This window comes from Molossus molossus, unplaced genomic scaffold (assembly GCF_014108415.1).
Source record: "Molossus molossus isolate mMolMol1 unplaced genomic scaffold, mMolMol1.p scaffold_m16_p_14, whole genome shotgun sequence".
Taxonomy (NCBI): Eukaryota; Metazoa; Chordata; class Mammalia; order Chiroptera; family Molossidae; genus Molossus; species Molossus molossus.
The window spans coordinates 54,860,707-54,877,567 of record NW_023425349.1 but is presented as its reverse complement, the minus strand read 5'-3'; the positions used below and the strand labels follow the sequence as shown (position 1 = coordinate 54,877,567).

At 36.6% G+C, this 16,861-nt stretch overlaps 1 protein-coding gene across 1 annotated transcript in view; it reads left to right on the top strand.

The window, feature by feature from the left end:
- The window catches only part of PUM3 (pumilio RNA binding family member 3), a 35,529-nt gene that overhangs the window by 7,989 nt on the left and 10,679 nt on the right, over window positions 1-16,861 (top strand). The window contains exons 5-12 of the mRNA XM_036261558.1: window positions 735-828; window positions 1,074-1,140; window positions 2,137-2,311; window positions 3,316-3,419; window positions 4,337-4,415; window positions 6,361-6,459; window positions 7,323-7,376; window positions 10,727-10,807. Coding sequence (XP_036117451.1) covers window positions 735-828; window positions 1,074-1,140; window positions 2,137-2,311; window positions 3,316-3,419; window positions 4,337-4,415; window positions 6,361-6,459; window positions 7,323-7,376; window positions 10,727-10,807 — 753 coding nt within the window. The remainder of the gene's footprint in view (window positions 1-734; window positions 829-1,073; window positions 1,141-2,136; window positions 2,312-3,315; window positions 3,420-4,336; window positions 4,416-6,360; window positions 6,460-7,322; window positions 7,377-10,726; window positions 10,808-16,861) is intronic.

The following is a 16,861-nucleotide window of genomic DNA, read 5'->3' as shown; positions in this document are numbered from 1 at the left end:
TTAACTTATAATTGCCAGTGTGTGTATAGGTTTATTGTGTAGTCAGACTTTTTTTTAAAACCAAACATTCTTAGATTTTAAAAACCATAGAATAATCACATTTTTGAATTGGAAAATTCTCCTTATAAGGAAAGTAATTTTGAGATAAATGAAAAATATAGTGTATATAATCATTAGACAGGTTCGGTTTGATTTTTGGTTTTAATAATGATAGGAATCTTGCAAAATGGTTAAATTATCCCTGTCTTAATGCCATATTGTAGGCAGCGAAACAAAAAAAACGCCATTTTGTACAATTAAAACAGGTATTTTGCCTAGCCTGTGTGGCTCAGTGGTTGAATGTCAACCCATGCTCCGAGAGGTCACTGGCTCTATTCCCGGTGGGGGCACATGCCCAGGTTGTGGGCCAAATCCCCAGTGGGGGGCATGCAGGAGGCGACCGGTCGATGTTCTCTCTCATCGATGTTTCTATCTCTCCCTCTCCCTTCCTCTTTCTATAAAATCAATAAAGAAAAAAATAAAATAAAAAAACCACAACAAAACAAAACAAGCAAACAAAAAAACCCCAGGTATTTCTACTCCCCACTAGCCCAGATTTAATTTTATCCACAACGACCCTACCTTTTTTCTAATAAGGAATTCTGAAAGAGGTAGCAATAACACATAAATAATAGGGAGAGAAACATAAATCTCGGAGAGAATGGGTCTAAAGGCCCAAACTGTCGTTCCTGCAGATTGCATTTGCCCACGATTCAACTCGTGTGATCCAGTGCTACATTCAATTTGGCAACGAAGAGCAGAGGAAACAGGCTTTTGAAGAACTGCGAGGTATTTCTATGTTTTAAGATTAATCGTAATCATTTCTAATGAGTCACTTGTTTTTTCTGGAAATACCCAAGACTATCCTGGAAACGAATTCTGTTGTGGGGAAGCAGTGTGTCCTCTGTGGGACCTTTATTGTTTTTGTTTGTTCTTTGCCTGGGACAGATAGTTGTTTGTATTCCCAGAATTGTGCATTTATTTAGTTCTTTCCTTTTTTCTAAGGAGTCATTGTAATTTATTTTGTTTTCCAGATGATTTGGTTGAATTAAGTAAAGCTAAATATTCCAGAAATATTGTTAAGAAATTTCTCATGTATGGGTGAGTTGTTTTATTTATAAACTATATTTTTATTAGTTTTTTTAAAGATGTGGATACCGATTGTGTGCAAATGTTACTTAAAAGTCTGTGACCATAATAATGGCTCTCAACAGATGCTTGTAATGTTGCCAGGGAATGTGGTCTTACAAACAATTATTGAAATTAATGTAAATCGATGGTGCTGCCTTCCCCGTTCTTAGGAGTGTATGTTGAAACCCTGAAAGAAGAGAAGTAGGATAATTATTGTAATTTGTTACCGGTTTTTAGAGGGGAGTGGGTTGGGAGGGCCAGGTGAGCAGACACAGGGGCAGAGTCAGTGTCAAGATGGGAGGATTTCCTGAATTAGGTGGAATTGATACTCGTCCTGATTTTTCTTTTTGAGTGTAATAATGTGCCAAAATTTGCTAATCAACATTAAAAATGTGCCGTTAACAAAATTTTCAAAAACTATTTCTGACTGTAATTATCAGCCTCTTGATTTTAGGATGTAGTGAAAATACTTATGATTAAGCCCTGTTTGAAAAGAGCGTCCTTAGGATATGTTTTATTCATATTTCCCTGCGTCTCTGACTTTCACCTTGTCCTTTTCTCCTGCCCACTTTTTTCAAGCCCAACAATTTAATGGGAACTGACATTTATTGAGCACTTATTAGGAGCTGGTCACAGTTCTCAGTACAGCTTGACTCATTTAATCCCCACAACCACCTTATTCTTTCTATTTTATGAATGAAGAAGCTGCGGCACAGAGAGCTTAAATAACTTGTCCAGGCTCTGCAGCAGAGAAGCAGAGCCAGGATTCGGCTGCTGGGTAACTTAGAAAGCCTGAGGTGGAAGTACAAGGCAGTGTGACTTTCTTTCTCATAAGCACTTCTCTGTGGTAGACCCCCCGCCACCCCCCATGATGAGTTGGTCTCAGGAGCTATGTTGGTGTCAAGTTATATTTTGTTGTCACCCAGCTTTCTCCTTGTGTCACTTATCCTTTCCCATTGGCTTTAGGAGTAAACCACAGATCGCAGAGATAATCAGAAGTTTTAAAGGCCACGTGCGGAAGATGCTGCGACACGCGGAGGCCTCGGCCATCGTGGAGTACGCGTACAATGACAAAGCCATTCTGGAGCAGAGGAACATGTTGACAGAGGAGCTCTATGGGAACACATTTCAGCTCTATAAGGTAGCACTTCAAGGCATTTTCCTAGCATTATCCTTTTTCTATGTGCAGTGGCTTACCTTCTGCCCTGTTTTCAGAATGTATTTTTGCTTTGGCTGGTCCTTCAAGAGACCATCTTAAAGGAATCTTTTTTTTTTTCATGGATTATTTTGTCTCTGGTGTATTGAGAGCAAGAGATTATACTTTGTCTTTCACCCAGAGCACTATTTTTAAATCCCCTTTAAATGGAACTACTTTTGATACTCCCAATTGCTGTGTGTAATGCTTCAGTGCTTCTGTTTCTGCAGTCAGGTAGACCGAGGTAGAAGACCTTCCCAGTGTAGCTTTGCAGCTCCCCCACCCAGCTCTGGCAGAAGTGCACTGGGCTCTCTGTTGCAGCCTTTTCCTGTGTTTCTTCATGTGTGTGGATTACCCTTCTCCAGAGTATATCTAGAGAGGGAGGGGAGTAGAGAGACCCAACCTTGGATATAGTCAGGGATTGAATCTGAAAAAGGCCATTAAAGGGACTAGGACGTTTAAAAGATCTATTTCAGACCTTGGGACATAAATGCCTACACTTAGCTCCAGGGATATGGATTAATTCCTTGGTTCCCTCTACCAGTCAGGTTCAGTTCCTGGGTTGAATTTAGTGCTTTATTTCTTTTGTGACAGTCACTATAGCAATATGCGGGTAGGTACAAACCACATGATGGCAAGGATTTGCAAACTGACTGCTTGCTCTTGTGGTTAGACATATGCTAGGTGCTTGACAAGTACCTGTTGGCTGGTTGAGTTGGTTGGGTGCTTGGCCTGGCTCTCTAAGTACATTGGTGGGCGTATACAATGAGAAGCAGATACTCAGGACTTCCTCCATGAGTTTATTTGCAGCAGGGCTTTTGTTATATGAATATGGGAAATCTGAAAAACCAAATTTCAGTTTATTTAAAATGACTATGATTGGTTTTCTTTGTTATGAAGCTGAAGAAACTTGATTACATGTAGAAAAATTTGATTTTTCTTTGTTGCAGTCGGCAGATCACCCAACTCTAGACAAAGTATTAGAGATACAGCCAGAAAAAGTAGGACTAATCATGGATGAAATGAAACAGATTTTAACTCCCATGGCCCAAAAGTAAGAAAGCTATTCTTGTTTTTTTCTTAACAAACAGCATTTGAAGGAGGAAAGTTTTGTATAACCCTTGCATGGAAAGGGTGGATGGTTTTCCAAATATAGTCTGTCATTTCAGTTGGATTATAAGATTTAGAAGTTGGGCATGTGACCTTCGTATTGGAACCATGGTGGCGGGATTAAGGGATAGCCTGGGTGTGAATCCTGGTGCCCCACTCAAACTGTGTGACCTTGGGCAACTTAGCCTCTCTGTGCCTCAGTTTCCATATCTATAAAATTGGGATAATAGTACATATTTCATAATTTTATGAAGATTATAAATGGGTTGATAGTTCCACAACACATAGAACATAAAGGCAACATGTTTCTGTCATCTACTTAGAAAACTTGAGGTCTTTGGTACCTGATCATCAGCCTCCACTGTACACCTGAATTCACCAAGTGTCATGCTAGGAAGCTTAGGTCAGTTAGTGTTGCAGTTGCTGATACTGTTTTGATCTATTCAGGTTTTAACTAGGCTAAAATTATTTTATGAAACTGGTGGATACTTAACAGAAAGAAAATAGCTATAAAAAATAGGTCCACATATAGATTTCTAATCATGTGTCCATTGTTGGGTAAAAAAAATTTAGATATCCTTGTTTAAGAGAGGGTATTTTGAATGATTTCATCCTTACTGATTAAATACCAGAAGTTTGTACCCTGGTTTGGTCATGGATGGCAAGCATAAAACATTTTTATAGTCTAAAAGTTTTGCTAAATCTTAATAGTGCTGAAAGATATAATGTGTCTTGACAAATTACATTTGCTAAAACCATTTCACTTACTTTGATTATTTTAGAACCACTGAGGTTACCTATATCTATATTACTATAGCTCCAGACCTGATGTATTCTTTTTTTCCCTTTTTCTGTTTTCAGGGAAGCTGTGATTAAACACTCATTGGTGCATAAAGTATTCTTGGACTTTTTTACCTATGCACCCCCAAAGCTAAGATCTGTAAGTACTTGGTTTTAGTTTTTAAACCAAAACATAGAAGACCCATGTTAATATGTAAAGCACCGCTTTGATACACATTGTCTTTTGGAACTGTTAAAGAGTTGTTTCTTTAGGGAAGATAATGCATTAAACTAGCTTTCTGCTAAATGCATTTAGATTTTTACCAGAGGACAATAGAATTGACCATACTTCATTGAATTTTGGTATTTTAATTATAATCCACAGTGTCCTCTAGCTAACCTAATTTAAAAATTAACAAATAGAGGGATATTCAGCATTCAGGTAGTTTAAAATTCACCTGCGCCAATACAAAAAAATAAAAATTATGTTGGTTTTAAAAGGTTAGAAGATGACATTTTTTAAAAACTAAATGGACCATGAAAATTGGACCTTATATGTTAGAGGGAAAAGGAACAGAAACTGAAGGTAAATTGCACTGGCCTTCAGGTCACTGATGGGAATACAAATGAGAATGCATTGTTTAGTCCCATGAACTTTTCTTGCCTCCATCATACAGTGAACTCATTGTCCATTTGTTCTCGTTCTAATAATAGGGATCACTAAAATAATGACACCGACTTCTTAACAAATATATCAGCCTAGACAGTCATAGGAATTTTGACCCACTCAAAATTGACATACAAAATAATTTTCCAAGAATAGCCACCTACCTAAGCTTGTGGCTCAGAGACTATAGCAGCTGCTGCTTCTCTTTTGGGAAATGCTCTCTCTTTCCTGCAGAGCACAGTATGTTACAGTTCTAGATTTATTGAGGCAGGACTGTATTTTCAGAACTGAAAAAATGATCATTTGAATACATTCAGTGGTAGAAAAATCTTTGTTTTTAGTGTTAAAAGTGTTTTAGTAATAGCAAAAAAAAAAAAGGGAACCTAGTGGCAATATGAAGTAATGAGGCAAGTTTTCTGGCCCTGGGGGCATTTTCAAAAGAAAGACTTAAAAAAAAAACCTTTGGGGATAGTGGAAGCATAATTGGAATACATGTATAACTCTAACTGGATGGCTTTGAAGAGATTCATAAGTTTAGATACATAGTTGAAAGCTGTGTTGAGATTCATCCTGGGTAAGGATTGTAAGGTAAGAGTGAAATTGATTCTTCCTAATTGAAAAAAATAGGCGCCTGCCTTCCTGTCTCCTGAGAGGAGACCTTGTACTTATTTATTTAATATAAATTTTTTCACTGGGAATGGACTAAAATGGAGTCCTGCAGTTGTTAACCAGAACTCATTTACATTTATATGCTAGACTCCAAAATATAATTTAGAAATTATATGCATTGACAATGAAGAATAAAATAAGCTAAACTACCTTGTAAGAAATTAATGATTGGGATTTTACTAAAGGGTCATTGATAGTATGGGCCTAATCTAATATTGAGATTAATTTTATTAGGGAAATGTTATTTAGTGTTTTTATGGTGAATTATTAATACGATTTCTGGAAGTAATCTTATAAACTAAAAAAGAGAAACTTTTTCAGCTAAAATTAGTGTTTTGGTTCTCCACTCATTATATGCACATCTCTTTTAGGAAAGAGCATTTTATTTATTTTGTCTGGCTTTTCTGTTACCTTCTTACAATAGCTACTTCCTAGCCTGCTTTTTCTTGAAAAATCATTTAGAATATACTATACATGTACATTCTTCTTTACCTAAACATTATATTTTAATACAGACATTTTATTAAATAGATAGGTATTTTAATAGAAATTGCTTGCCATAAGTATTTGCCACTCTTAATGGAAAAGAATGTTCCTAGAAAGATGTGTGCGTGTGTATGTGTGCACTTGTCAACAAAATGAAAAATTAAATTGTTCACTGCCTATAGTCTTTTTCACTCTCTTCACTTAACTGCTCCCTAGTAGACAGATTTGTTTTTAAGGCAGAAAGAAAGAATAAATCAAAGTCCTGATGGCATTTGTTCCCCAGGAAATGATCGAAGCCATTCGTGAAGCAGTGGTATACCTGGCGCACACACACGATGGCGCCAGAGTGGCCATGCACTGCCTGTGGCATGGCACACCCAAGGTAAGTGTATCTGGTTTTGACTTGCCTTTCCTTAGACTGTGTCTCTTTTCCTCTTAACCCTGTTGTGCAGCATAAACAGCTTATCTTTGCAAGGTTGTGCCTCAGGGCCTCACAGGAATTGCCCTTCTTTGGGCCTAGTGTTTCTTTTTGCCTGGAGTTTTCATTAAAGTATGAAAACCTTGAGTTGTCATTGTTTGGGAAGGGACCTGTCAAGCAAATAAATACAATATATCTGTTAGGCTCCCATTTATAGATGCTTTGGTACCTGTCAGGGTCTCTTGATTCCTCATTTAATGATATTAGTTGGGGGAACTGGGAGGGTAGAGGGAGGAGATAGTGAACAGTTAGATATTTGCTCATGTGGGTGTTAAGTACTTTGAAGAAAAAGGTAAAGGTCCATATTAATTACAGAAGTTTAACAGAATTGATTCTCATTTCTTTGATCAGTATAATTCTGCCTTTAAACAACAGTTGTATATGTACTTTGCCTACCTTTTAAATTAATACAAATTTAATTTCTTTTCAACAAATATGTATTGAATGCCATGGACTATATATTTGAAGACAGTTTAGGCATTGGAAGAGGGCTCTCTCAGTTCTCACTGTAAAAGGAGGTCATTTCACTAGGTTTGCCTGGCAGCTGATAATTTATGGTTCCATACTTATGTAGGAATGGATATCACATGTAAGTCTAAGATTCTAATAGCTCTGAAAGGGCTGATATATTGTATTGCAATTTTTTTTTTCTGGCTGCATAACTGTTCTCACTAATGAAAACTATGCCACTCCAATGACAATTTAATATTATATAAATTTTTTGCCTACAAAATACTTTAAAAGTTGAGACAGTTTTTTTTTTTAAGGACAGGAAAGTGATTGTGAAAACAATGAAGACTTATGTTGAAAAGGTGGCTACTGTAAGTATAATAATATTTCTTTTAATTGTTTTTAATAAAATGAAATAATGTCTATTGTAGAAAATTTAGAAAATTATTTGTTGTTTTATTACAATCTTTTTCTATGCATAAGCATGCATTTTTATAAAGTTTAGACAAAATGAGATTTCTCTTTTATTCATTCAACATTGTATAGTGACACTTTTCCATTTTAATTAGCTATTTTTCTAAGACCTGATATTTACTACCTTATTTAATGAACTTGTTCAATCATATTATTAAACATGGAAATTACTACCTAGAATAAACTCTAGTTTAAGTTTTACAGTTCTTTGGAATCTCTTAGAGATGCTGTAATAGCCTATAGCCTTCCTGGTGAAATTGGAGGATACACAAAGTTTTTCTGAGGCATTTATGACCTCAAAAAAATAGTATTTCTGTGTATTTAAATACTAAATAAATTTTCATAGTATTTTTAGAATGCAGGGTGGGGCAAAAGGAGGTTTACAGTGTTCATATGGAAAATAATACAATAATTAATAAGCAGTAATACAAGAATAAACTTGAGTATGCACAACTGTAAACCTACTTTTGCCCCACCTTGTATATGTAGTAGCAAACACTATAAATTGTTTTTAGTTATTTTTACATATTATGTTTTATAGTTTCTTATTTATTGGCGAACTAAAATTAGTAATATCAACACTGTTTTCCTAGGAAAACTCTAATGAGAACTACTAGCATCTGGTGAATACATAGTAAATATTAATTTAAATACATATGCTGCTGGGTGATTTTTTTACATACCTGTTGTCTTCTGTAAGGTTGGAGATCAAGAAGAGAGTATAAAACTACTTAGAAGGCAGATAACTTCTCTGTAACAAAGTAAGATTCTCTAGTGAGTTGTTCCCAGAGGATGAGAATGGTTTATGATTCATTATTCACCATTAACTAAGTCTTTTCTTATAACATTTTAATTTGAATATTTTAAATTAGAAATGAATAAAAATAGGATGTTAGTAGACAGTTCTAAAAGATATTTATAATAAAAGACAGCTTCAGTAATAAGATTGTTTTAACTTTATAGTTTATTTATAACAACAGTAAGATTTTTTTTAAGAAACTAATTCCTGCAAGGCATTATGATGGTAACATGAAATTAACAATGCAGTGTATTTTTTATCTCGAGTTGCTTCTAGGAGCAGATAAATTAATACAACCCATGGGTTTGATTTATTTAGAAGTTTAATTTCCAAATATATGTGCTTTCTTTGCATACTCTTGTTATTTCAGTCCTTTTCAATTTATAAAGATATATTTTATGGCCTAATATGGTCTATCTTATTATCTTGAAAGGAATGTGTTTTGTGGAGTTACAGGGTGTAGTACTCTATAAATGTCAGTTAGATCAAGGTGGTTGATAGTGTTCATATCATCAGAGTCCTTACTGATTTATCATTGTTTAGTTCTATCAGTTGCTGAGAGAAACCTCTTAAAATCTCCAACTTTTATTGTAGAATTGACTGTTTCTCTTAAATTCTGTTCCAGCTATTTTTGTGTTCACCCAGAGATGTTCTATGTTTAGGGCTTTAAAAAATCAGAAACCAGTGCCTGTGTGCTATGTGCACATTGTTCTCTACTTTGTTTCTTTCACTTAATTTATTTCAGGGGTAATTTTATTTTAATATGTATACATCTATTTACCTCACTTTTTATTTTTATTTTTATTTTTTTATCCTCACCTGAGGACATTTTTCCATTTTTTGTTCAAGTAGACGGAGAGGGAGAGAGAGGAACAGAGAGAGAGAGAGAAACATCGATGTGAAGGGACACATCGAGTGGCTGTCACCCGCACGACCGACCAGGGCCAGGGACAAACTGCAACCGAGGTACGCGCCCTTAGTGGGAACTGAACCCGGGTCTCTCAGGACCGCAGGCCGACGCTCTAACCGCTGAACCAAACCGGCCAGGGCTACCTCACTTTTTTTAAATGACTTCATAATATTTCATTGTATGACTTCCATAATCCATTTAACCAGTCCCTACTACTGGACACTTGGGTAGTTTCTGATTTTTTGTTATTTCAAATAGTCTTCCAGTGCATGTCCTTTATGCATATGTGGGAGCATGTCTTTAACATGAATCCAGAACTAGAATTGCTGCATTTGAAGTTCTTTAGATGTTGTCAGTTGCCTTCAAAAAAAGCTGAACTACTTTACGTTGTCAGCAATGACATAAAAGTGTGCCTGCTTTTCTCCAGACCTTTGCCAAATTAGTATGTAAGGGTTTTCACTTCTGCCTATAGAATAGATAGAAAATTATATTTTATTGTTTTAAGTATTGCCCTTTAATTAATGAGCATTATTTCATTTGCTTAAACCCATTTGTACTTTTTCTATGAACAGACTCTTCATGTTCTTTGTCCATTTTTAGTAGATTGTTGGTTTTATAAAGATGTTAGACCTTTGTTATTTCTCTATAGTTTGTCTAATTGAAACTGGCTCTGAATGAGGGTTATCAAAAGGCAGATCCCTCCTCAAAGCAAAAAAAAAAAAGAATCATATCATCTAGGTACAAAAAGAATATGTCACAAACTCTGAAAGAACTTTCTGCTTCATTTTTTTTTTTTTTAACATAAAGTAATTTTTTAACTCTTTGGAACAATATCAGCATCAGAGAATAATTCTGTCATTTTAAGAGGTGACCATTGTGAAAGTCACAGTGTATTTTCGTATGATCTCTTGCTGTTGTACTTTTTAAAAGCAATTATTTTTCCTACTTTCATTCAGTGTATAAGTATATTCATCTAGTTTATTTAGTATTTTTAGTCTAATTATATAGGGTTATTTTAAAGAAATTGAACTATAGACAAAAGAAAATGAAAAAAATGTTTATCCTTCAACAATCCAGAGGTGATTACTACATGTTCTTCTAGAATTTTCTGCGTACATGTATTATGTATACTTTATATGTGTATAATTATATCTGAGTTTATATAATGTTTTGTATGTTATTTTACATTTTAACTTACTGAATTTGTTTGTTTAATTTTTTAGTAGCTATTCATTGACAGAATACTTATTTTTGAAAGATGTTACATCCTGGTTAGTTTAAAAAAAGAAAATGAGTCCAGGCTATTTGATATTGAAGAATGTGCTTTTCTGTTTGTTTTTAATCTTTTTTTTAAATCAACCTAGAATATAATTAACTAGGTCCTGATAAGGATTCCTTTGAATGACTTTTATCCCTCTTATTTATATTATGTTGGGCAGGTTGTCAGATTAGTAACCTTTATAAAGTGGCTCCACGGGTGGAAGAGATGGAAGAAGCTTTGCATTTTTTTAACCTTGCCTGACTGTCAATTCTTACAGGGCCAATACTCTCATTTGGTTTTACTGGCGGCGTTTGATTGTATTGATGATACTAAGCTTGTGAAGCAGATAATCATATCAGTAAGTAATTCTCATGGTCTTGAATTTAACTTAAATTGATATGTCATGTACTGGTTTGTAGGTGTTATTTCACACATACATGTGTAAAGACTTTGAAGTAACGCCTTGACAATATTTTATAATTTATTAGTTGACTTAGTTAAGTCTCTTTTGGGGGGTTGCTTTATTCATGTATAAGTCATAATCTTATAACTTGATATTAATAATTAATATTGTTTTAAATCTGTAAAAGAATGGTTAAATTGGGATAACATAGCGTTTTAGACCATATGACGTACTAAATGAAAATTTAGCAATGCAGTGCTTAGAGTTGATTAGAAATTCGTTGACATGGTAATTCCTGAATTATTCAGGTGCTCATATCCAAGCAGGGGCCATCCCTGACCTTTCTGTCTCCCTTTGGAGAAACTATCTCTGCACAATCATCCAGCCTTTCAATACATCTGTCCTCATTGAGCTAGAGAAGAAAAACTGATGAAACTCACTCAATTGTGATACTGTTTAGAGCTTTCACGAAGGTTTTTGGTAGACCTAAATTTAAAATTATTACTAAAATGAAAAGATAAGCTTCCTTTGTACATTTCAGCAATTCCTTTTAGCCTGGTATAATGACCATAAAGTGGTAATAATTGAATGCAGTTTATTTAACCCTAAATTTGCCTTCTGAAAATCTGACCCGTCCTCTTCAAAGAACTACCCCAAAGTAAAAGCTGCATTCTTAAATCATTTCCTTCATTCTGCAGTGATCAACTCCTGAATCTGCTCTTCTCTCCCCTTCCTTTATCTCTAGAGGGCAGGTAGTGTGCTGAGCATGTCGTAGAGGTTGCAGGGGTAGAGATAAGAAATTGCAACCTTGGTTGCAGGGACAAAACTTGGAAACATTTTAAAAATCACATAATCTGTATAGACATTTTCATTTGAAAATTACACAAACATTTCTCTTTGATACTGTGGACGGGGCCCTTGGAGAAATCTTAGTGACTAAAGCTAATTTCACACCATCTTCAGGGAGAAACTGATGGATGTTCAGAAAGAGACTTTACCTGTTGGTATGTGGTGGCGCTGTGGCCTCTCTGATCAGTAGAGCTGAATGTAGGAGGAAAAAATATATCAGCTAGTGGAGGGGGAAGAGATTTTCCTTCGATGCCAGCTATAGGTCCCAGTATGTGAATTTCTCATGCCCTTGCTGTCATTTTCCAACTTTCTCCTTGACGATTTGAAGATTGTGATGACTTTCTTTGGGATAAGATTGTGGGAAGAAACAATTTGGCAAGATTTTCATGTCACAAACTGAGTATTTTGGACATGTTCCTTGTGACTTTATTAGCCTTTTGACTCCAATCAGTAATGATTGTTTTTCATTCTACTGACAGTGATGTGAGCCCATAGATTTGTTAATGAATAAAGTTGTTTCATGAAAATGGAAACAGGCTGGGCTATTCAAAGTTTTGCTTTGTTTAATAATTTCAGGACAACTAAAATTTGCATAACTGTTCAAATAGATTTCAAGAGAAACCATGCTTCCTTCAGGATTTGCCATATTTGTCTCCTCCTGTTTTTCCAAAGATTTATCCCACTTAAAGTTCTGTTAAAACAGTTTTAATTCCTTGTGCTTATCAGTTCGATTCCCACCACAACTTAACCCACATTCCTGATGACTTTCTCATACTTGGGGCAGCTCTCTGAGAATGGTCAGATTTACTGATCTCTTGCCTCTGACAAATGCTCAACAGGTTCTGTGTGTCATTAAACTGTGTAGCTAGTGATAAAATTCTGGAATGCTAATTGCCTTTGCATTTTTCCCACCCATCTACTAGAAAACCTGTTGGATCATGCTGTTATTTTTTAAAATGCACAAGAAAGCTTAGTTTTGCTACGAATTCTCTTTAGGGTAACCAGACTCCCTGAGATACCGGGTTGAAATCACAGCCTGGTCAGCTGAGCCCTCACCTTTCAAAATGGATACACACAGTTTCCCACCTCCTTTACTTTCTAAAATAAACATACTTATAAAATTTGGTCCATTTTATCCTGCAGTTGTTGGTTTGATGCAGCTGCTTTTACAGCAGTGCTCCTCCAAAAAGGAAATAGATTATCTTTAAAATATAGAAAGGGCCCTGGCCAGTTTGCGCAGTGGTTAGAGCATCGGCCCTATCTCTCCCTCTCACTCTGTCTGAAAATAAATGGAAAAATATCCTCAGGCGAGGATTAAAAAGTATGTATATGTATGTATGTATATATACATATACATATGTATGTATATATGTGCGTGTGTGTTCACACACACACACACACACACACAGAAAGGTATAAAGAATAACATGGTGGATACCCAGCCTCCTCCTATCTGATAAAGAAGTAAAACTTGACAAATACAAAGTTTAAGCCCATTTTGTACCTGTTCCTAATTGCATATCTGCTCACACCACGGTGATGAATTTTGTATTTGTTATTCACGTGCATTTTCTCATCCTTTTGCTATATGTAGATGTGTATAGTACTATTTTTCATGTTTACAGATTCCATGCATATGATACATGTTTCCTCCTGCAGCTTGCTTTTTTTTTCTTCTTAAAAGCATTATGTTTGCGGAAGTCATCATCAGAGGTTGGCAAAGGCTTTTTAAAAAAAGGGCCAGGTAGTATTTTAGGCCTTGTGGGCTATATATGATGATCTTTGTTGTCTTTTCTCCATTTGTTTTGTTTTTATTCTATAACAACCCTTTAAAATGTGAAGACTGCTCTTATCTTATAGGATGAAACAGGCTGCAGGTTGACCCATGGGCCTTTGTTTGCCCACCCCGTTCTAAATTATTTATTTTTCTATGCCAAATAGTGTTTTACTATGAGTATACTGCAGTTTATTTTTCTACTTTCTGTAGATGGACATTTAGATTGTTTACATTTTTTTTCAACTTTAAAAATTCATTGTTTTGCTATTTCGGTGAATTCTATGAGCATTCTTGTATGTCTCCTTGTTTCTCTAAGGCATTTACTTAGCAGAATCCCTGGGCTGCCAGATAGGCTGCCCACACTTGTATATAGTTATGTGTCCATTCTACCTAGCCACCGCAAAACCCGTTGCATTATGCAGTAAAGAAATATTACTTTATAGCTGTTTTCAGTTTGCAGTATGAATTTTCTGATTTGCTCTTAGTAATGGCCCATAAGTCGGGCAGGGTATCATTTTCTTTTACAGATAAAGGGAATTGATGTGTAGAGAGGTCAGAGATTTGCCAGAGGCTGCACTGCTTGAGCTTGAAGACTGGATTCAGCAAAAAATCCACTATATCATTAGTTGCAATAGTCGATTGGTGCTTCTTACCTATTTCTCCATGCTACTACACTCAGTGTTCTCCTCGCTAGAAATGTCTTCTGTTTGGAACCCAGGTCAAAGAGAAGTGAGTTAGTCCTGTACTAGAACACCACTCACACTGTTTCCTTTCAGATACATGTGCTTGGCAGTAGGAAAGCTGGCATGAGTGAGATGGGGGAGAATTGAGTGACTTCACGCTCAAATGAACATTACTTGAGCTTCTCAATTCCTTAATTCCAAATGAAGGGCAGTGAAGTTCAGTGAATTTTGGGACTAGTCCTTGAGCAGTATTTGTACATGGAATTAAGCTTCTCATGTTAAGGTGAAACCTTTTCTGCCCAGGTCATGTGTGTATTGCCCCAGTCCTTAATGTGGAACCCGCAGGGAAAGAAAGTACCTCGAGGAATATGGTGGCATCATGTCACCCCTTCTCCTTAGCCAGCATACAGTAATGAAAGATAAATAGCAGCCCCTTAGATTTCTTCACTGAATACTCACCCCGTTTTGAGTTTTTGTTGTTGGTTTTTTTTTTAAGCAACTGTTTTCAAAGGTATTATAGCCAATAGTAGTATTTTAAGAACAAAGTTGTAAGTTTTTAAAAAAATAATTATAGAAGTTGGCCTAAGCTGTGTATTTTCACTGTCTTCAACAAATTAAAGCATATCTTCTTTTATGAGTTGGCTAAACCTTAAATAGGAAAAGCCATACTAAAAGTAACCCATATTTTTGACTAAATGCTTTATTATCAAAAATGCACATGTTGCCCTGACTAGTTTGGCTTAGTAGTTGGACTGTTGGCCTGTGGCTCAATGAGTCGTGGGTTCGATTCCAGTGAAGAGCACATACCTTGGTTGCGGTTCATCCCTGGCTCTGGTCAGGGTCGTGTGGGAGGCAATCAGTCAGTGTGTCCCTCTCACGTCCATGTTTCTCTCCGTCCCTCCCTCTCACTCTATCTGAAGATAAAAAGAAAAAAATGCATGTGTTGAACCCTGTTTAGTGTGGCTTAGTTGCTCGAACGTCGTCCTGTGCACTGAAGGGTCACAAGTTCAGTTCCTGGTCAGGGCACCTACCTAGGTTGCCAGTTCGATCCCTGGTCGGGGTGTGTGCGGGAGGCAACCCATCAGTGTTTCTCTCTATCCCTCTCTCCCTTTCTCTCTAAAATCAATAAAAGCATGTCCTCGAGTAAGGATTTTTTTAAATGCTTACGTTGAGTTTACTTTGGGGCATGTTTACCTTGAAATTACAAGAGAGCTCCCTCTTCTGTAATGTGTACATTTTTGTTTTATCTTTCCATTTTTACTGAAATTTGGAGTTCATTTTCTTTGGATGGTTGAAATTTATATTCATTTTGAGGTGGTTAGATCTGTTGCACCTATTCTCTGGAAATCTTTACACATGACCTTAAACTTCTTCAAAAGTTGAAGAACACAGTGGGGTTTAGAGTCATGGAAAGAGGCAATCATGTCCTGGATGAGTGACCTTTAATTTTCTGCTTCAAGTCACTTTACCTATTTAAACTTTGGGCTTCTCACCAGAAAATGAAAGTAAGTGGTAGTACCTACGTCATCACGCTGTGAAGAGTATTTAAGATGATGAACGTGGTGTTCTCAGTAGAGGGTCTGGTTCCTAGTGAGCACTGAAGTGTTAGCTGCTGTTATTATTTATAGGCAGCACAATATATTTTTGTGCAGAAAATGAGAGAAACTTGCGATTTTAAAAAGAGAAATGTGCCCTGGTCGGTTTGGCTCAGCGGTAGAGCATCAGCCTGAGGTCCAGGGAGGCCCGGGTTTGGTTCCCGCTAAGGACACGTACCTCAGTTGCAGTTTGTCCCTGGCCCTGGTTGGGTCGTGCGGGTGGCAGCCACTCTGTGTCCCTTTCACATCGATGTTTCTCTCTCTTTCTCTCCCTCCCCACTCTATCTGAACAAAAAATGGAAAAGTGTCCTCGGGCGAGGATAAAAAAAAATTTTTTAAAAAGAGAGAAATGTGGCCTGGCTGGTGTGGCTCAGTGATTGAGCATCAACCCATGCACCAAGCGGTCAGGGCACATGCCCAGGTTGTGGGCCGGATTCCCAGTGGGGGGCATGCAGGAGGCGGCCAGTCGATGTTCTCTCTCATCGATGTTTCTGCCTCTTTCTCCTTCTCCTTTCCTCTCTCTCTAAAATCAATAAAGGAAAAAAAAAATGTTTTTAAATAAAAATTAAAAGAGAAATGTGTCTGGAATCTGGAGTTGAGTCATCAACCCTGGGGTCATGAATTTGCTGTATCATGATCCTATTGATGACTAACTTAATTTTTTTCTTTTTCATTATTTTATTGGGTTTTTGTTTGTTTGTTTTTATCCTCACCCGAGGACATTTTTCCATTTTTTGTTCAGATAGAAGGGAGAGAGAGGAAGAGAGAGAGAGAGACATCAATGTGAACGAGACACATCGAGTGGCTGCCACCCACACGACCCAACCAGGGCCGGGGACAAACTACAACCGAGGTACGTGCCCTTAGCGGGAACCGAACCCGGGTCTCTCTGGACCACAGGCTGACACTCTAACCGCTGAGCCAAACCGGCCAGGGCTATTTTATTGTATTTTTAATTGAATTTATTGGGGTGATTCTGGTTAATAAATTATATAGGTTTTAAGTATACAATTCTGTAATACATCGTCAGTATATTGCACTGTGTGTTCATCCCCAAAGGCAGATCTCCTTTCCTCACCGTATGTTTGACCCCTTTAATGCTTTC